Source organism: Eucyclogobius newberryi, unplaced genomic scaffold, assembly GCF_026437365.1.
Source record: "Eucyclogobius newberryi isolate DKJ021-1_F unplaced genomic scaffold, fEucNew1.0.hap1 SCAF_1, whole genome shotgun sequence".
Classification (NCBI taxonomy): domain Eukaryota; kingdom Metazoa; phylum Chordata; class Actinopteri; order Gobiiformes; family Gobiidae; genus Eucyclogobius; species Eucyclogobius newberryi.
Genome location: NW_027315723.1, coordinates 29,279,384 through 29,301,935, shown reverse-complemented (window position 1 = coordinate 29,301,935; position 22,552 = coordinate 29,279,384). Strand labels below are relative to the sequence as shown.

Here is a 22,552-nt window from a genome sequence, read left to right as displayed (position 1 = left end):
GATTAACATGAACTAATGAGACACATATAATAATACATATATTTAAAGTCAACATTTCATTTTTTGAGAGTATCTAATTTGATTGATTTCTACTACATACAGTACAATCGGATTCCCCAACTCCTTTGAGCTGAATACATGTGTGTTTTGACAGTGTGTCTGAAGCTTGTGTCTGTTTTGTGAAGCCTGGTCTCCGTGCGGCTGCAGAAGGCGGCTGAGCTGAGTGTTAGGTGGTAACAGCTCGCAGCGACACATAGTTGGAGACAGTGGTTTACCCGGAGCTGCTCCTGTTCCAGCCCTCTGGTTTTCAGCCCACTCAAAGCCCAGAGCTATTCAAAACACTCATGTGAATATTTCATGCTGCTTAGGGTTCAGAATGCCCTGTAGTCATAATGTTCTGGTGCAAATGTGACTTTTCAGGCATGTGCTCTGAGAAATATCACCAGCAAGTGTCTGCAAAGTCCTTCTGCTTGACTGTACTTGAGTAAGAAAGTATTGCTACTACAAAAGTACTAATATTCAACTAAACATAAAACATTTAAGGCAGTCCCTTTACCAAAGCCCAATCCGAACTGAAGATTCAGACGACATTACTAATCCTAATTCAGTTTTGACTCTCATCCAAGAGTCATTCTCAATCTGCGAATCGAGTCTGGGAACTTTTATATCCTACTCTGAGTAAGCCCTGCCCACCGGGTGGGACTCCTGATAAAGGGTGTTTTTAGTTTCACTTGAGACTACTCTTATTTGTTTTCTAACAGCCCTGTAATGGGCTATCTACATCCTATTGTAAGCTGACTTTTGCTCCCTCCTCACTGATTACCCGATTAGCATCAGAAACCCCGGGCGTTGCCCGCTCCAGGGTTTAAAACACTATTATATAGAACTAGAAGGTTGAATCTTAGTAGGATTCTCTTTTTTAACAAAGATTGCCTACTTAACTTAACGAGTGGTTTGTGACTTTAAGATGAAGATGCACTGTGCTCTGTGGTCCTGAATTTGCATGCCTTCTATGTTAATAAAGCCTCTTGTGAAGTGGCTGTTTAGTCTCTCCTATGTACTGCTCCTTGAAACTTTCTTCACTGCATTGGATAAATTACTCTACATTGCTCTTTACACTACATTGTTTTGTTGTCAGCATCTTATCCTTAGGGTGAACCAGTTTTTGGCTTAAAGGCGCATGCGCACTCCCCCGTGCGGACTGATACAACACACACGTGCGTTTGTTTATTAGCGCGACGGATCGCATCGCATCTCTCGTCTCCCGTAGATTTCCGTCTTCTTATGAGGCAGCTCGAACAGTCTTTCTCCATCTTAATTTTGTCCCGTACACTGAGGGAACTATATTATGATGGATCAATGCGCTTAGACACGCAGAACCGTGCTGCTCGTGGGGACGAACCGCACGTGGCTGCAGGTGAGCTGTAGGTCCGTTTTATGATTGATACGTGGCAGGAATAATCAGCAGGCCACGCCACGAGGAAATAAGACTCAGATTTTGGTCAAAAAAATCGTCCATTCAACCTTTAAGTGTTGCCTGGTGTAAACTAAACATGAATTTCGTTTTGTCTAAAAATTCTTTGCAGTTTTTGCGAAAGTCCCGAGACATAGGGGATAGAAATGCCATGTCCCTTGTGTCCTGCTTTTTGGTTCTCTTCACTTTGTTAAGAGCCCAAGCCGGCTACCCACAGGCTGAGAGAGCATTCCGGATGTATTTTCCTCTTACTTCTTGGGCTCTGTGGTGTAATGTTCTGATCACTCCCAGCTTGTGCTGTAGTGGGTGGTTAGAGCCAAAGTGCAGGCACTGATGCGTGTGTGTAGGTTTCCTATATACTTCTATTTGGAGCTTCCCATCTTCTCTGATAGTGGAACAATCAAGAAAGGCCAAGCGGTTCTCCTTAGAGTCTTCTCAGGTCCACCGCATTGATATGCTCTGAGACGGCTTCCAGTTCTTGTTTCTTGATTGCCACAAATGTGTTATCCACGTAGCGGTACCAAAGGAGCAATGCCTGAAAAGGAGGTCTGTGGCTCAAAAATGCTCCTTGTACAATTTGGCCACTATGGGAGGGACTGAGAGCTCATTGCACAGCCATGAATCTGTCTGTAAAATTGTCCCCGGAATTGAAAGTATGTGGTGTTAAGATGGATGTCCAGTAGTTTGCAGATGTGTTCATCTGTGTCAGTTAGGTCATTTTCCTGTAAGGTGGTGTCTTCCTGCAGTCTTGCCCTCACTGCTGCTATTGCCTCAGAGGTCTAGATGCAGATGAAAAGGGACACAACATCATATGAAACCATAAGGTCATCTGGGTTTCACTTTGTCTGAGTGGAACATTCTCTTTGTGTTTTTTAGGAATGCCATAAATGCATGGAATAGCTTCCCTAGGATACAGTTTGTAAGACAGAAGCCTGTCTATTACCTCCTCTTTTTCAAGCTTTTGTAAACAGTCCATCACCTTCTTCTTGTTGCCACTGGTCGAGTCTCTTTTCAAACGTTTGTATGTGGTCATGTCCTCGAGGAGGCTGTGGACATTGGCTTCATTCAGGGAAACAGAACCAAGAAGAAATGGTGTCTCTATCCCTTATGTCTTGGGACTGTCTGAAAAACTGCAAAGAAGTCCAAAATAAATGACTAAAATCTACTGGAGGGGAGAGAGCTGTGCAGATGCAGAGAAACTCCGCTGTCTCGCCCGTTACTCGTTTCCCCACGGCAAAAGTGTAGAATGAATGAAGTAAAACACAAAAATGCCGTCCTGAGACTTCTCCGCAGAGTTTCTCACACAGCGTGAGCTCCTTATGCAGAGCCCAGCGCTGTGGCCATGGACTGACCCGCACACGGAGCGTAGAAGAGAGAACAGTGGTGAAGTCAGTGAACCAGGCGCTGACTTTTGCCCGCACTTCTTGTTCCTTGTTTTGTGTGTGACATTGCGCAAATACAATGGAATTATTGCCTTACCAAATCTAAAAGTCAAGAGAGGTGGTGACCAATTAGAAAAAGTGGGTCGCCACGAGTTGCCAGAAAAAAAGGTTTGAGAACCTCTGAACTGGAGGATGACTCCATTGGCCTTTTTCTTTGCTTCACTGAACTGCAGAAATTACTGAACGTTATCCTCTGTCAGGGCTTTTCACATAATCAGATTGTAGGTCTGCTCACTCAGAGGTGAAGCGAGGTCTTGGTTCGTTCATGCCCCCGCTGCTGGAGGAGCCATGTTGTTACTACCGTTACCATAGCATCTCCCTCCATGGCTTTTGCAGGCTCAGAGCGCGGCATCAGAGTCATACCAGATGTTCAGGCTTTTAGCTCCTGAGTTCATGTGTCACTGAGCACTTGACGTGTGTATGCAGCATTTTCTGAGCCTACTGTATCCTGGTGCATCCCTTTGACCAGGGACGAGCATTCAGGGGCGGCAGGGGAGGCAGAGCCTCACCTGTCAATCTCGGGGGGAAAAAAAACGAAAAAGAAAAATCAATAAAATATAAAAAAAATATTAATATTTTGTCATCTGGTATGTATTATAAACCCACTTTCCGTTTGAATCCAATATCGAACAATATTATGTCAAATAAGAATGTCAAAATGTTCAGATACCGTTCAAATACAGGGGGGAGGCTGAAGCTGCTCAGCCGCTGGAGCACACGCACACACACACACACACACACACACACACACTCCTCACAAACTGAGCTGGTGCAATGCAAATGATGTGTCACTCTCTCTCCCTCTGTTTATAACAAATAAAACACCCTGACGATGTGCTCAGTGCTTCCATATTCTCGATAATGTATGAAATGTATTTCTGAAGCATGTTTTAGGCTCACAGATTCATTATAAAACCGCAGTAAAAGTTCACTCAGGGGAGGCTGCATTACATGCGCCGCATGGACGCGCTCCTGAGCCCGGCGTGTGTGGACAGGTTTCACTATCTTCTTCCTTATGTGTTTGTAAAATCTGGACGATTACATTTCCAAGTTAAAACGTTTCACAAATCTGGATTTTCAAGCAAAGCAAGAGGTTCTAACTAAAGAAAGACCTACACCGGAGTTGAACGGGTTGTTTTAGACGGACCTATATATCTAAAAACGCTGACGTCACTCATTGAACAATGGTGAGCGACACGGCTTTGAACACAAGAGAAAGTGTGTTTGTCACCGTCTCACCGCACGTCACTGCCTTTGACAGCAGCATAACATTTGAATTGCACCATATTATATCAATTCCTTCATACTGCGCTGGTTTTGTTTCAATCCTAGTACGAGCATAAACTATTCTGTTCTTTAGACAGTGCCATCAAACCCTTCAAATGTATTCCTCCAAAATGTGAAAAACTATTTTTACAACCTGCTTTAATTTTAAAATGATAAACCTGCCAGTTAGGAAAAACAGCCATCATAGCAGTCTGCCAACAATTTGATTACAATTCAAACTTAATTTGATTAACTGCACAGGTATCTCTAAATGACAATGAATCCCTTGAAATGCATCAGCTTTTTGCTCTATTATTGTAGACAGGAGCTTAACCACTCTACCCCTTAAAGGTTGCACATGGATTACAGGTCTAATTTATTTTATTTGTAAATTCTATGTTTGACGCATGCCCTTTTGATATATTTTGTTAGTATCCATTCTTGTACCTTAATGGCAAAGCAAGTTCGTTGTTTGTGGTTTCTGTTCACTGACAATGGCATTAAACCCCTTTCTGATTCTGATTGTGTGTTTTTCTCATCCGATTCCCATCAGGATTCATATAACTTAACACATAAAGAACACAGGTCAAACTAAGTATTAAATAAGAAATGTGCTTTTGTCTGCTATACAGTTATAGTCTATGACACTCGTGGATCATGTTGATCTAAACGACTTCATAAAAGAGACAAGTCTGCTGACTTTCAACTAGTGTTAATTTCCCCCTGCCACTTTATGGTATGTCACAGTAAACGTCATAACAACAACCGCCTATTCACCCTATTTTGGAAGTTGCCACGGGCGCCGCTATGAATTGTGTTCCTTCTTCCGCTTGTATTAGTTTACACAGGGCTGCTGATCTCAACAGGGAATAAGTTCTACACAAAGTACATGACGACCAGATATACATTGCATTGTAAACTTGTTACACATGAACATTTAACATTTGACACTAAACAGCCTATTTTATATAATATTTTAGCAACTTTTAAAGACAGAATTCCGACTCAACCGGAAGTGCAAAGACAACGGATGTGCAAATCTGCAATTCTAAAAAGAATAAGGCGAACAGCTGCAGATCAGGGTGAGCAGGGGCCATTATGGCTACTGCTGAATCCTCTGTGTTGCACTGTTTAAGAAAGTAAAAGAATGGGTGAGAATGGGTGCTCTCTGGTGGTGCAGTGGTTAAGGACGTTCCACACCATTACTGCTACTAACCCCGTGTTCAATTACAACCCTCGACCGTTTGCCTATTATCTCTCCCCTCTCGCTCCCCATTACTCGCTACAACTGTCCTGTCAAATGAAGACTTTGAGCCAGAAAAAAAAAATGTGAGAATGAACTGTACTGAACAGTGTACAACATATTTTTGGAGCAATGGCGCCTTGAAATTGAGAGCATAAATATTACTCAAAATATGCATGATGGACTTTAAATACAACCTCGAGTGGGTAAATGTGCGGAGAAAACAATTACACCCTTAAGTTATATTTCCCCTGCTGTGAGACCTCTTCCCGTGTCCTGTGCGTTTGCTGCAGCACAGTCATTAGCGGCAGACGAGCATAACTGTGTGCTAACAGGAGCATGGGGAGACAGTCAGGCAGCCCGTGTTTGTGTGTTATTGTTGTTTGGGGACCGCTTTTGGTGCCGTACCCATCCTGCCTCTTGTTGCCATGGCAATTCTTTTATCTCCAAACCTGTCTGCATTTGTGAATAATAATATGATGTCTGATTCATAGCGTAAATAGCAGCAACGAGAGCAGTGAATTGTTCAGCTACAACATTTGGTATCAACCCGTCTGTTAGAGGAGTTGTACGTGTAGCTCTGTATTTGAATCGTTTACTAATGTTGTATTTCATTACATTACTGAGAATTAATGAATAAAAAATGTATTTGACATTTAATTGAATACTTAATGAAGACATATGCTTTTTGGGGTATGTAGTAATACACTCTCCCTCATCCTTGTTGATTAAAAGCTCACATAAAGCTTCACATTCTATGCCGCCTTTAGTGAAAACACTACTACTACTTTTTGGTTTCGTTTTTGCAATGGCAGGCAATTAAAAATGTTCCTGTATTCTTTCCTCCTCCGATAAAAAGCAACGTAATGAGACTTCAAAGAGGGTTGGTGGAATTGTCAGCATGTTGGGGAAAATTTGCGTTTGTGTTTTGCTACTCTGAGCCTAATTTGTTGTAACAGACGCATGATGTGTTTGAGGGTGTCGTAATTGTTCGGCGCGTGAGCGGGAGGCAGACAGCGGAGAAGAGGTATCGGATAAATCAACATCTCCAGCTGCAGCGGGGCTTGGGTAACGCGGCTGCAGCGCTAACGGGCTAAATATAGAGATGGCTGAGAGACTGGCTCCCTGTCCACTAAATGCTTCTTCCATAGACACACACTTGAACGCAGACTGGCCTTTGGTGTCTTGATACGCAGATACAGGATGAGCACGGCTTTTTGAAATGGGAGCGGGTGAACGGGCTGTCAATATTTAGTCTTGAGCGAGAAATGTCCCGGCTGTAGCAGGGTGAACTGTACAAGATGTAAACGAGTAAAAATGCAAAAATAATGTGCATTCTTTGTTATAATACAAGCTGTACAACCTAAAGAACTTCTTGGTCAACTAAAGATTTGCCTTGTATGTTGGTCGACCAAAAGGGGCTATCAAAACTAAAAGCTAAAGGTATCTCTATGATCCGACCATGTAGCTGGCCCAAACTGCACTCACAAGACTTCAACTTGATGGGTGTTCATGAAAATAATTATTTATATGGAAAAGTTCTGGGAAACATGGAATTATATGTAAAAAGGAAGATTAAACCTATGAGTCACTCCCAAATCTTCAGCTAACTCTCATTCTCTTGTATTCTTTTGTCCCATATAAATCTTTATAATAATTCAAATAATTTGTTGAAGAATAGCCTATTTTGTTTTTGTCACAGAACGTGACGACACCCGTGGATCATTGTCATACACTGCCTGCCAAAAAAAAGTCTCCACAGAAAAAAGGGGCACACACTCTAATATTTGGTAGGACCGCCTTTAGCTTTGATTACAGCACACATTACTGAGGCTTTGTTTCAATAAGATTTAATATTAAAAGGCTTATTTCCATACATTGTTGCATTGTTTTTCACACAGACACACTGACATCTTGAGTTGAGTTTTTTTTTTTTTAGACTGGCAGTGTATTTTGGACATTTTAAATTTCAATCTAAATCTAAAATGAATCTACCGATAATCTAAAATGACCTGATCAAAGTCAACAAGTTAACAAGTCCATTTACTTCACCCCTTTATATTATGAGCTGGATTTTTAGTCATTAAGAGCAGTTGTTGTGTAAAAATGGGGAGCGGTGAAACAGGGAGAATTACTCAAACAGGCATGACACGCTAAATAATTTTGAGCGGTTTAATGAGAAGGGAAAACAATTATAATAAAAGTTGATTTATGCATAACGGGTCTCCAACAAATTTAGGCCGACTAAGACGCCAATTAATCAAGGCCTAAATGCCATTGGACCAGAAGGAGGGTTATTCCTGGGCTGACCTGACACACACATATTGAGGGAGGGGAAACCGTAACACAGCACAGGGAGAACATGTAAATTCCACACAAAAGTCATTTTTGGTGACGGAACCCTTTTGCCTTTTGACCTGATTCGGTGCAGGATGAAGTTATCTTTTAGTGAGTTAGATCCATACTTGTCTTCTATTACTTGACTTCTATTGGGAACCAGTGGGTAACCGCATCGCAGCACTCAGGAGCCCATCTCCATCTTTTGAACCGTTTCAGTCTGTCCCAACCTAAGAACTGCCCTATTACTATTTACATTGTGACAGTATAATTAGATAATGATTATAATTAAATTGTGAAGTGGTTAAGGTGCCACCTACTTGCCACAATACATGTGTCACTTTGCCTGAAGACAAGCAGGTAGCACCACCAGGCCAACTTACAGGTCAGATCTGTGGATAATAGAAATGGTTTCACTTTTCTTTGCGATAAAAACACCTGTAAATGAATAAACGCTAGATGGAGAAGTTTAATACCATACTGTGAAACATTCCAGGCAAAACATTAGCATCTACAGTTGGCGGCCCCTCTACCATAAAAGTTGCATAGTGTACCTTTTAACACTTTATCATTTCAGAATGTAAAAAGGGCATGTTCTTTAGGCCCCAGCTCTCCAGACAGACGAGCCCCTTTAAGATGCTACTCAAAAACAGAACGAATAATAAACTGTTCTGCTGGATCATCCCCCCCAAAGTCCCTCTGTGTCCTCCAACGTCACTTAAGATTCTTCTTTTCCAGCTCCCTCCCCCTGTCTGTCTTCACATTAGCTACATTAGTTTGCCCTCCTCCTCGTGGGACATCCCTATCCTTGCCCTGGCGTTGGGGTTATGTTTCCGCCTCGACACTCCTGTATTTTTTGGGTTTCTCAGCCGTGACCTTCCTCGGCTCACATCGCTGTCTCTCGCAGGCACGTTATGTTAGGTAAACATTGGAAATAAGGCTGTCTGGAGGGCAAAGCCGGCATGGGAGGGGGGGCAGCCAAGCATTCTGTGACATGCAAATGGACACGGGCACGCACATAGAGGGAGCCATTGGGGACTGCGCTTTGGACTGACAGAACCATCCATCACACCTCTGCGCGGGGCTAAACGGCGTTCTAGAGCCTTGACATGATTGGCAGCGCTGTCCTCATGAGAAACTAGTGCGGGTTTAAAAGCCGCCTGTCCCTCTGTGACCCTAAGCTGTATATACATCACAGTGTAATGTATTTAACCTTGTCCTGAGTCCGGGTCTGGCATTAAAACGGTCTCATCTCTCTCTGCAGGTCGTCCAAGGCTCACCCAGGACCGGTTGTTCACATAAGTGACAACCCAATGGACGAGGGAAAGGTACGATTTACACATTCATACAAACATAAATGTGTCTAATGTCTTTGTACTTCTACTGCTATCCTAACAGATATATCCAGTTTGAAAATGTGTCACCAAGGTTCTCTTTGATCTCTACACATATTATTTTACATTAGATTAACGGTATAGTTGAGGGGATTTGCTCATGGAGATATGGACTAATATTTTTATTGCACTTTATTTGAAAACACTGCTTGGTAAAGAGTGAGTTGTAAGCCTTTGATAATGGCACTTATCTGTTTTGGCATATGAACTCTTTTTATAAGTCAAGATAGGGGCGGGAAACACAACATATGACTTGATCATACCCTATGACAATGTGGAGAGACCCAGCCCATTGGTTGTGGTCTGAGTGACTAGAAAATTTAACCAATCACAGTGAAATGAAATTTAGAGAGCTCTTGAAAACAATATAAAGCTAGTCTTTTTTATGTATTTTTATTTTATTTTATATGTCTTACTGATATATATCTTACTGACTGATGTTCAACGTTCAATTTATTTAATATTCTATCAAAGGCTCAATGTACATATGTTTTTTTTATTTATTCTGTTCACTAAAGCAATAAATGTCATTCTTGTCCAAGCAAACATTTTCTCAACCCCAAAATGTTTGGTGCTTTTGTGTTGCCGTCTCTTGTGAACCGTAGTAGGCGGGTCACTTCCTGATCCGCGGCAGTCTGCTTGCACCTGCTTTCCCTTTCATGCTGGGGATGAATGTCAAACGTATTAGCATTTTCCCGCACACCGCGGGGTCCATTCTATCTGCGCGGTGTCATCTCCCGTGCACCTATATCACTGACTGCCTGTCGCTCCTTCTCCGCAGCTCATAATTGGATTCGAGTCGGGGATTGTGGCCATGTGGGATCTAAAATCAAAGAAGGCGGACTATCGCTACACGCATGATGAGGTAGGCAAATGTCCCATGATTCCTTTCTTCTCAGCGGCCTCGGTCATCAGGCATGTTCCTTGTCTGATATTCGTGATGATTTTTGCGCACGTTCATTACAGTCTTTACAAGCCATGAGTTTCGGAGCACTTCAGAATGAAACACATTGATAAGCCCGTACTTCCATCATGTTAAAAAGAGGGGGAAAGTGTAGCAAATTTGAACCAATAATAATAATAATAATTACGGTTTAAAGATTATTCACAATAACTGATTACGCAATTACTTAAGTTTGTTACCAACTTTATGAAATCAAGCTATCTGAATGACAAAATAAAGTTATCATGAACATACTATAAATTATATATATATCTATCACGATAACTTTATATATAAGACTTATTTATGCTTCTAAATGAGTTACTTTTAGTTCCCTCCTCCATATTGTGACCTGAATTATCGATTAACCGAATGATCTTGACATTCATAACTTCAAATCAAATTACAAAATGTAGCATACTTTGGTTCTCTGAGGGGCTGACTAACTGTTTCTTGGTCATGTCCTCTCCAAACACAAACACACACAAGAAGCTAAAATAATGATACAGGCTTGATGGGGGAAGTGTCTTGCCCAATGACACAAAAGCAGTCTGCACTAACTGGTACGTGAAAAGTGTACATTTCATCCACAATCACTCCTAAAGTGTCATCTGTTACTTTCTCTCTACTTACCTCTGGGCTCATTATTTTTGGCATCAACCTTATCTCTAAACAAATTGTTCTCCAAATTCCAGAGCGCACAATTATTAGAGCGAAAGCATAAATAGACATAGCTCTGTCTGGGAGTCCTCACAGAATCCAGACGACGGCGTATTAAGCTGTTAGCGGAGTGGGCACGTTTTGCTGACTTACTGCGGCTGCATAGAGGGCAAATTAATTTTGTTACAGGGACAGATGTTTAAAGCAATGAGTCATGAGCTTTTATTGGCTCCCACTGCGTCCATAAATAAAACATGACAAAGCAGTAAAATGGAGACAGTGTCAAGAGTGGCTCACGTACCCTTCGGGCTTTGTGGTGTGTAAAAGCATATTTATATTATTCTGATTGTTCGCTCAAAGCATGCTCAGTCATACAATTACACATCTGAAGTACGCAAACTGATTTAAGGTCATTGTTTTTTTTTTATTGTGGAGTTTGGAAAAAAAGGTAAATGAGATTTCATAATTGTATCAGAAGAATGAACCCAATCGGACCAGACAGCGTTATCCTTTTAATCTTTCAGTGTGGAGTCTGCATCCATTGATCAAATAAATGCATATAATGGTTTAGTGAATTCATGAAACAATAGATGCTTTAAAATGTAATTAAGGTACATCAGATTTAAATGTGAATTTTTTTTTCATTTTGGAAAAAATGGGGATGAGAGAGAAGGGAGGACATGCCGCAAACTGTCAGGGTCGGGATTCAAACTCATGACAGTGCGGCCAGCTGTACATGGAGCCTGGCATATGTGCTGCCGCCATAATCACTCCACCACAAGTAGTGTTATTTTAAAGTAATGTTACTCTTACTTGGTTGATGCTTTATGCTAAGACAAGGCAAGACAATGTGCTGTTCATGAGATTAGAATTATATGTTTTAACAAGTGGGACATTGAACTTAAATGTGTATTTATGCCACCTAGACATTTGATGGAGTAAACCTTTTTTATTTTATTTTATTGGTAAATATTTGATTGGATTTTTTTTTCTGGGGTGCCAATCAATTAATGAGAGTGAAGTGGGACAACGCTCTGTCAGAGACATTTCATGTTAGCAATGGTGTCTACAGAGCTAAATATGTGTAGAACAGGCTTTTAGAACTAGAGGCATTAATCATGTCATGTATGCTGATGATCTTGTGATCATTAGCTCCTACTGTGCTGGGAAGCAAGAACTATTACAAATCTGTTTAGAGTGTGGCAAAGAGGTATAATCCCACAAAGAACAACATGATGGTTGTGAGGAGTGAAGAAGATTAAAAAAATAAAATAAAATCCTGACTATAATAATGTACACAGACTCGTGTTCTCACCAAAGTTGTCAAATACCTTGGTCACTTTGTAACAGATGATTGGCTAGATGGGACGGACATCAAGAAGCAATAATCAAATGCTTGCTTTCAGAGCCTTCTGCACTCCACTGTACACGGCGCCCTTGTGGTGGGACTATGGACGTGGGACCTTCTGCAGGCTCACTGTGGCTTACAATGCCCTTTTAGGCTTCTGCTGCGCTCACATCTCCACCTATGAGGCACTGCTAAGACATTTGACATACACATTAATGCAGCGCCTGGAGCTGTCTGAAAATGCCATTATAATGACCCTGACAATCCCTCAAATGAGCTCATGCAGCTGCACTTCAGCTCTGAGAAAACACTGGGCCAAGAGGCTCCGTAATCATCCACAATTGTATGGACTAATCTGATTGTTATGTTGTTGTTGTTTTTTTGTTTTTTTGTATCTTGTCTAATTATGGACCACCTTTGTGTCTGAAATAAAGGTAATAATTTGGCTATTTTATGCACCTCTGAACACTTCCCACTATTATACTACCAATCATAAACTTGCCCCTGTTTGTGCTCCGCATGTCATATCCAGCAGCCTCATTGTAGCCGGCCCCATCCCTGTGCGTGATTTATTTCGGGTTTATAGCTGGTCTGGGATGTCTTACCCTCCTCTGCGCTGACATTTATTACTGTGTCTGTAATGCTCAATCTATTTAGTCCTTCTCCTACAATGCACGCATTTACTGGCAATGTCACAACCGGCTGTATCCCATTCATAAAAGTGTATTTGAATGGCCCGGGACACACATACGCATTAATGAAAGTAGGCGCTGGTCTGTTTGAGATAGTGCTACTCTCCCCACACTGATGTTCACCTCATCGGTACCGGCTCGGGGCTGTGAGCTCGCAGATAACCACAGCCACCACAAAGACGCAAGACGGATTTGGTATGTATGCGGTAGAAGGCTCGCTTCACTGTCTTCCCCGCTCCGAGATAAGCTAATATCCTTGCGCTGCACCTCCAGTATTACAGCGTTGGATTGGATCACCCATGGGAGCTCATCTTGTCTCTCCGAGCCCCGGCGGTCCCATCTCTCTGGGGTGAGATTGTGTGGGCGAGCGAGTGTAAGGAGGGTGGCAACAGCCCTCTAACTCTTGGCTCCCCGAGATTGCATAAAAAGAATGTAGGATACAATGGAGATTTCACCCCAGGGATTTGTCCTCAGGCTAAACATCCAAACGGTTCATGATCAGATTAACACTAATTCTAGCTCCAGAAGAAGCCTCTAGATGGATTAGGCCGTGAACATGTGATTTTTTTACACTCTGACATCCATATTTTTAAAATATATAGATTCACAAACATGTATTACTCTAACACTGCATTAGAGATCCACAGATTCTTTTTTTTCATCCCATGACAAACGATTGCATGTTGTAAGACCAAAAATGTGTTTCATGACACCTGCCCCCGTACATTTCAGTTTGAAAAATGTTGCGATCACATGTGTGCTGACGGTGTGGGTAGAGAACATTAATCAATTGTTATATTATATAATTTTACCAATGAGGCAACATAAAAAAGCTGTGTCTTTTTATTGTCAATGTTTCTTTTCTTTTTTTAACTGTAGGTAGAATTTTATTTCCAAATGTTTACAATTGTCTATCAAATGTGGGTTCTTTCCCCTATGCAAGCATGTTGACACAAAGGACTCTAAATGAATAATGTACAATGACCATTTTGTATTTGTAGACTTCTTTCTTTGGATCCAGAATGGTTCTTTTTGTAGATTCTACAGAAGATGTCTGGTCACCGCCTCCTCCACTTCTTCTCAGGCCAAATTCAAACAGAACCAAAGGAGCTCATCGCTCATCTAACACTTAGAAGAATCAAACTCCTCTCACCTCAGATTAACAGCGTCTGGTGCTCCGCTCATTGATTCTGCATAAATCCACAATGTTTTTCAATCTTTTCTTTTTTTCGCCGTTTGCAGCCGTATTTGTTTTGATATGTACGGCTCATCTGTGTCCCTGATTGGCTCATCCACCAGTCAATCACATCGATCTGAACTCAGACCAGACTCACATCTTGGAGAAGTATGGATTCTTGAGGCAAGTAGACTGCCTCTTGATCTTTAGCTGGATCTTAAAGTGCAGAGCTGGTAGATCATGTTTCAGGGGTTTTAGGGGAGAACATGCAATCAGAGTTGACACAAAAAGAACCCACACGAACCCAAACCCACGACCTAACGTGCTTTGGGATGAAAATGTTATTATGTGTAGCCGTTCAGCCACACTGCACACAGATTGGCAAAAGGCCAGTCAAAGGCATTCAACACTATAGACTTGACTTACTGTTGGGCGGGGAACTTGATAGCTATAAAAAATGTCTGTGAACTATACGTTTCCAGCTGTGCTCTTTCATTCAAAAGTGTTTGCCTAGAAGCTTGCCACAGAATATCAAAAGAAAGTGAACAAGACGCTTTATAACAAGCGTCCCAGTATTTCAGCTTCATAGCCAAACAGAGGAATACAAATGCATGTTTTTGGGATAATTTGGAACTCAAATCTAGGCGTTTTTTTCCCATGCGCTGATGTTTATTGTTCATTATTGACACGTGGAACGCACTCGCAGCAAAGTTTACACCCATGTTTAGTCTTAGTCTAAACAAGATTTGAAAGAGCTGACTGAGAAAACATCTTTTCACCCACATCATGTTTATTCTTAGCCTCAGCATCAGCACTATGAGTTTCCAGGGTGGCCAAAGCGCATCCGTCAGCCTGACCCTGAGCACTTGTCCGGGCGGGACTCCACACCTCGGCCCTGGATGCTGATTGATGAGCCGGATCACAGCCAGAATCTCTACTTGTGCCCCTCCTGTTCACAGCGACGGTGCAGTTTCTCCTCCAGCAACATTTGCTTTCTCAACGGGATGGATTTATAATTGTGTCATTTCTCAGAAGCAGCTTATTATTCAAGCAGCTACAATTTTTGTAATATAGATAACGTTTTCACAATCTTGTCTTCTGTCTGATGTATTAATCTCGTACTAATGAAGCTTTTTTTCCCCCACTTCTGGTGTTGCAATTGCAAATGATCTGCTTTCTAGCTACATTCAGTTTTCCCCCTGGACAAAAAACAGCTTGTAATACTCTCCTTGAATTAAGTATTATTTACACATTAGGCGACATAGGATGCTAAATAATGCCTAATATAGTGGTAGTCGGAATCGAAGTGTGGACGATCGTGGCCTTGTCAGTGTCTGATCACATCAGATCTGGGATGCGAGCACACTAGGTGTGTGTTGTTGTTGAGGGTTAGAGCCGCGGCGCGGTCAAATTGCCGTGCAGTTTCAGGGACCACGGCATTTCCCTTATAGCCCGTTATAGCCTCATGGCTAACCTTAACCCTAACCCTAACCTTAACTTTAACCCTAACCTTAACCCTAACTTTAACCCTAACTTTAACCTTAACCCTAACCCTAACCCTAACCCTAACCCTAACCTTAACCCTAACCCTAACCCTAACCTTAACCCTAACCTTAACCCTAACCTTAACCTTAACCCTAACCTTAACCCTAACCTTAACCCTAACCCTAACCTTAACCCTAACCTTAACCTTAACCCTAACCTTAACCCTAACCTTAACCTTAACCCTAACCCTAACCCTAACCCTAACCCTAACCCTAACCCTAACCCTAACCTTAACCTTAACCTTAACCCTAACCCTAACCCTAACCTTAACCTTAACCTTAACCCTAACCCTAACCCTAACCTTAACCTTAACCCTAACCTTAACCTTAACCCTAACTTTAACCCTAACCTTAACCCTAACTTTAACCCTAACCTTAACCTTAACTTTAACCCTAACCTTAACCCTAACCCTAACCTTAACCCTAACCTTAACCTTAACCTTAACCTTAACCTTAACCCTAACCCTAACCCTAACCCTAACCCTAACCCTAACCCTAACCCTAACCCTAACCCTAAACCTAACCTTAAACCTAACCTTAACCCTAACCTTAACCTTAACCTTAACCTTAACCTTAACCTTAACCCTAACCCTAACCCTAACCCTAACCCTAACCCTAACCCTAACCCTAACCCTAACCCTAACCCTAACCCTAACCCTAACCCTAACCCTAACCCTAAACCTAAACCTAACCTTAAACCTAACCTTAACCCTAACCTTAACCTTAACCTTAACCTTAACCTTAACCTTAACCTTAACCCTAACCCTAACCCTAACCCTAACCCTAACCCTAACCCTAACCCTAACCCTACTCCCGGCTGAAAAATACACTGTAAACCGCTATGCTTGTCATGAAAAAGGCTGCACAAATACAATGGTTCATGAATTATATAAAAAAATTATGAATTCAGTAATCAGTTTTACAAGAAAGTACATATTGTACAAGCTTCTATGTTGATAAAGCCCTCGCAGCAGTATGCTTAATGCTTTCCGGCTTGAAGTCACACCTTTGTGCCCTTTCAAGTCAATAGCAGACATATCCCAGATTATGACACACCATCTGTGACAGGTGTGTCTCTGTTGGCCAGTTTGGGGTTTTACACTCAGATCTGTTGAGAACACACTGCTCTGGGCAAATGGCTGTTTGGCAAGAGCTCTGTAATATCCATTAGCTCGAGCCATTCTTCTTTACAGTGGTCAGTCTCTGAGGAGCTGATCCATCAAGATAAAGGGAAATTACACGTCTAACACTAACGTCACGACTCATTATGTGGAGATGGGTGATTCCACATACATTAGATTGCATTAAATATGTGGCATATCATGTGAAGGTTAAAAAGAGGTCAAGAGGATGTAGAATGTTTCATGTATCTCCGCCTAGTCCTCTAATTCAATGATTCTCGTTGTGACATCTAAAACACTGAATGCAATATGGCTTTATATCCATGTTTTATGTATTATATGAACCTTTCTTTGTAATTGTTGATTTTGCTTGCTTCCTACAAACTCGTCACTTCATGTGATGTGTGTATTTGAATGAAGGCTTTTACCTATTCTCCATGGACCAATCTGTGAACACTGACCTAATGTATCATAATAGTCTTTTTAATTGCTATTGTGTGAAATGGTGATCATCATGTGCTTCAATTATTTCTCATTTTCCAATTAGACTGACTGCATCATTAAACCATTATCCCTGGTGGGGCTGTCATTTAGAACAGTGCACATTTGTGTCTTTGTCATAACATCTGCACATGGGGGGACTTTTTTTTTTACTCACTTGTTACCACACAGTCCCCAAGTTGTGTTTCTCAACCTCAAACTAACCACAGCCACATCATGATAAGATCAGGCTTGATTGGTGTGTGCTTGTGCGCGATGACTCAGTAACGCTGTGTATGATGTCACTGCCCTCTAAGAGTCCCTCTGAGACACTGTTAGAAAGGTAACTTCATTATGTCTGCTTGTATTGAAGAAGCTCACAAGATGCTGACAGGGGCTCCCATAGACCCTTTAAAACAAATAAGAGGGTGTATTCATGCTGTGTGCTGCCGTGTGTTTGCCTTGTTAAAGTCTGAGTCAAGTCCGTTGTGTAATGGGGATGCATTGTATGTGTGGCATATGATTAATGATGACGATTAAGAGCAGATACCACTGCACTTTTACTTCTTGAGTTCTTAGTCACGATTTATTAACTATTAAAGCTGGAGAATGTAGCTCTCTTTGGTTTAAAAAGGAACTCCAGTGTCTTAATATATTGAAAGCTCAGAGGCTCACTGAGCTGCAGAGGCTGCACTAGCACTGATTCATTATTGTCTGCAAATAATGAGCTACAGTTAGTTGCCATTCAGATGAGAGAGAGGTTGCATAGGTTTGAATCAACTGGAGTTCAGCTTTGAAACCGGCAACGCAAATGAGCGATTTGTGTGAGGCTCTGATTGTATAATCAACTGGAAATCAGCAATTGTCCATTATGGCCATTTTTTTGTAATTGTCTCGAATGGAATGTAACAAGTCTTTGTTATTGCCTGGTTTCTTAACTATAAATACCCCAAAGCGCCTGTCTCTCAAATGCGACATGTGTGAAAAAGGTTTAGGAGCTCATGTAAGCTACAACAAATATCATCATATTTACTTAATGTCAAAACCATCCGTTGACTTTAATTACCAGCTTTGAAAAGGGTAGCAATAAGCAAGGTTGGCCTTTTCCTGGCATTCTTGGGTCATTATGTGTTTGTGTTTTCAATGATGCTTGTCAGTTGATAAATCACAGAGAGCAGGTCTGAGCCGCCGCAGTAGCACTGAGAGGAAGAGAGATGATTCAACATCTGATACGTGTCAGACTTTAACTCTGTCTTTTACAAGCTCAATACAGGTTTTTACTGAAAGTGTTCAGAAAAGTCTACCCTACTATTTGGTACAATTCTGTCATATGTTGTTTGGTAAGAACAAAACTGAATCAACAGAAGTCCTTGTGGATGTTTCATTTCTGTCAACTAATTCGACAGCAAAATCATAATACGGGTTAGCACCATTCTATCTGCTAAATAGTGATTTTAGCCTACACTGAATTAACAAGCGTACTTTTGATTTGCTTCAAAAATCTGATTTTACTATTAATTGCTTTACAGTCTCTGGTTTATTACTCAAACATTTCCAAGTATTATATTTTTTATTGTAAATTTGGGTAAATGGTTACTACAGTACATTAGGCCTGTCACAATAACTAATATATCGACTTATTGTTCAATAAATGATGGATGGAACAATATTTTTGGGGGAACAATATTTGTTTTGGTACTTTTTCTTTGTACAAGTGGAGACGCTTTAGATTTTTTGCAGTTTTTACAATAAGATTTGAGCAGACGATTGAATAAATAACTTTAATTACTCATTTCAGATGCAAACTAACCACTACTGCTTCAGTCTTCTATGTATTTAACTATATCATAATTTTTTGGTATAATTCAACTTTTGGGTTTTGTGTCAGAGGCATAACATTTTCAAAATTTCAAAATGTATCGTGACAGGTCTAGAATATAAAGAGAGTCGTCAGAAAAGGCAGTGGGTTTTGTGACTTGGAAGTGCAGTACATCCACACCTTTCTAAATGCTCCACCTGTTTGTGTTCAGTATCACTCACATTTGTGCCATGGGGGATTCTTTAGTCAAAGGCCAGACTTTGTTATCACACGTTCACCATCTGCTCTCTTCTGTCACGGAGGTTTAACCCACATACGAGCCCGCTGACGTGTGGCTGATGAAGTGTAACTCCATCGTAGCAGTAGATGAAGGCGCGCGGTCCTGATGCTGACCCGCTTCCTCTGTGTGTGTGTCGTTTTCTAGGCGATCCACTCTGTCGCCTGGCACCACGAGGGCAAACAGTTCATCTGCAGTCACTCAGATGGGACCCTGACCATATGGAACGTGAGGGGCCAGGGCAAGCCCATACAGACAATCACGCCGCATGGTAAGAGCGCACACTGGGGTCAGATATTGAGTCAAACTACTTTTATTTATATATTTGTTTAATAAAGAGACTTTTTTGTGAATGTTTCCTGCATTGACAGTGCCAATTATTAACATTTGTAAACATATTTTGCCATACAGGTTTGACAACATTGGAAAAGTGCAACTTTCTGAATTTGTTATGGGGCAACTACAGAAAGAGGACACCCCCCAAACCTTTGCCTTTGTACTCTGCCTGAATCAGTCCGTCAGGGTTAAATTAGGCCAGTTCTTTCCAAAGATGGGGTTCATGGCCAAAAACACATAATGGAAAACTTTAAAATCAGCTTTAAATGTATTACTTAAGTCTGTATTACAGTCATTTGTATTTTAATATGTAAATCTAAGAGAAAAAAACATTGCTTATCGTTTTAATCTGATGGATTCCTTCATGTTTATGCACAACTAAGTGAGAGAGTTGATAGTTGTTTTGAAAGAGAGTTATAAACTGTAACTTTGAAATGCCTGAGGCCACAGTCGATTAGTTCAAGTATTGAGCGTATAAAGGCTCGACGGATGCTGGGGCCATAACGCAGTTTTATGGAAAAAATAAATAAAATACACGCACATTTAAAATTTGGTGAAATGTTTTATTAACTTTATTTAATAGCAGTTTATAACAGATTTAAAATATAATGTAAAATAAAATTCATTTTCACAATCTTTTGACAAAATGGATGTGGGCTCTGCTCGTGGAGGCCGAAAGAGAGCGGTCACTGTTGAGCTCCATTGTCTATTTCGTAAATAATAATACTGAACCTTTTTGTGTCATGTGACCTTGACTCACTGCAGTGCCCCCCCCCCCCCCCCCCCCCCCTCTGCCCCCTCACTGTTACCTGTTTTCGCAGGATTATTGTCAACTCAATTATGTCTGTGTGTTTGCTCTCCTCTGCGTGGCATACATTAGCTTTGCCACTCTATTTACTTAATTCACTGGCCCGAGTCTGTTCTTTTTGAAGATGTATTTTTTTATATAATCTTATGTCCCCAGCACACACCTACTCACCCACGCACCACTTGGATTGTCCATTTGGATGAAAGACCGAGGAATGACTGCCCAACCAATAGGCAGCAATACAAGAAAAACATTAGAAACAAAGCTTTGTAATGTTAGTACTTCTAACTGTTTTTTGTGTCAGGTTTTGCGTAGAGGATACTGCCACACTGGGCTTTTTAAGTAGTTGTTTTTCCTGCTGCTGTATGTATAATGAGTTTGTTTTTAATGAACAATTATGTAAATTCTTTTGACAGGTTTAAGTTAAGCTTAATGACTGCCATTTTAATTGCCTTTTTGATATTTGTCTTTGAGATGACGTTATTAAAGTGATCAAAGAGACTTCCTGTTAAGTTTGCCGATATATTACAAGATTCTAAGTGAGACACGGTGAACACTCGTTTTCGAAGGTAGAAAATAATACAGTGGGTGAAGCAGCATATTTTGAATAGTTTGGGATTAGGGCCTGAATGGAACTATTTTGTAACCACCTTGGATTTATCAGTGGGCAACCAGCAATTATAATCCCTGAATAACATACAATTAGTAAAGATACATTAGTTGGGAAAGAAAGATCTATCCTTGGCAATTACTACGTTTGCATCCCCAGAGAATGTAATCTGTGCCTTGTTTGATTTGAACAGGATCTTTAAAATGCATGAAATCGCAAAACTTTGATAGAAAGTGTCATGATTGAAATCTCCCAGATCCCATAAACACACCCTGACCATCCTCCTGCAGATATGTAGCACTCATTTCACAGACCTAGACTTTTGTCTGATTTCAAACTAGCGATTGTTTAAGTGTGACTCGACTACATAACTTTTGCATGTTCGATAACGCTTTGAGAGACGTTCAATTGCACGGGGCAAGAAACCAGCAGTTCGGACGTGAGGTCTTATTTAGATCAGCTGCAACATAAACTACGCTCCCTCCTCCTCAGGTTTTACGTGCTGTTTCATTGTTTTGGTTTGACATGTTTAAAGGGAAGGTCAAAAACGACCCGAGCTTCAATGTGTTTATTCGTACTGAGCAGAATAAATTACTTGTGAGTAATGCAGTTCCCAGCATGTCTGAAAATCCATTTGCAAAATTCAGTTTTTACTAGCAATTACAGCTACAAAGTTTATGCGCAAATGCTAAATAACTAGACTTCCCTGGATGTCTCTTGGTCCCTCATTCTCATCTACTCAGTTTTTGCATGTAGACTGGGAAGAAGCAAGACAAAAGCATTCTCTGAGTTACCTATGAAAGGTGATGAAAGAAGATGAGCTGAGGGAGATAATGTTTCTGCTGTTGCGGTGGGAAAAGAATGGAGGGCAGTTGTAGTACTTATCTTACACAGTAGAATGATGTTGAGGAGAGAGAGTGCTTCTATATGAATGGCAAGGGAAGTGATTATTGGAAAGGCAAAGTAGTAGTAGGGGTTAGACAGCGAAGCACTTTAAGTGTCTATGACAGGTTGGACCACTCATTGAATTAAAATGTAGATAAGATAAATATATTTTAAATTTCGCCCAAAAAAATATTATTATTTTTTATCCCAGAATCACATTTTTTTTAGGTTTATTGTTTTATCTCCTGTTTGTAATTGATGACATCAGAGTATGAAATTACTCAGCAAACACTGGGCCAAAAGTCTTCTGATGTTACAAAATAGAAATATTTGATTTTCCAGTATGCTTTTTTGATTTGCATTTTAGAATCTTGGTTGTAGTTTTTCAGCCATATACAAATGCACAGGATGGATGTGCAGATTTCAGTCACACAGCCCCCCTGATGCGAGCCGGATAGATGGCTTCAGTAAATCCTCCGTGATCCTTCCACCTCTTTTGCATGGCCCTGTCCCACATCCGTCTTCTCCCTCCTCCTGATAAATGGCACACTGGTATTCTCAGCTCTGTGCTTCATCTTGTACAGTAGAGCAAGTACTGAGAAGGGGTGCTGGAGAGGGATGGTGGGAGGAATGGAGGGAGGGCTGGGGTAAAAGATAGAGAGAAGTGGTGACGAAGAACAATGGGTTGAAGTGACA

At 41.0% G+C, this 22,552-nt stretch overlaps 1 protein-coding gene across 4 annotated transcripts in view; it reads left to right on the top strand.

The window, feature by feature from the left end:
* stxbp5a (syntaxin binding protein 5a (tomosyn)) overlaps positions 1 to 22,552 on the top strand; it is a 129,967-nt gene that overhangs the window by 75,845 nt on the left and 31,570 nt on the right. For all 4 annotated transcript variants that reach the window (XM_072442828.1, XM_072442821.1, XM_072442813.1 and 1 more), the window contains exons 6-8: positions 9,027 to 9,090; positions 9,938 to 10,021; positions 19,365 to 19,488. In XM_072442828.1, coding sequence (XP_072298929.1) covers positions 9,027 to 9,090; positions 9,938 to 10,021; positions 19,365 to 19,488 — 272 coding nt within the window. The remainder of the gene's footprint in view (positions 1 to 9,026; positions 9,091 to 9,937; positions 10,022 to 19,364; positions 19,489 to 22,552) is intronic.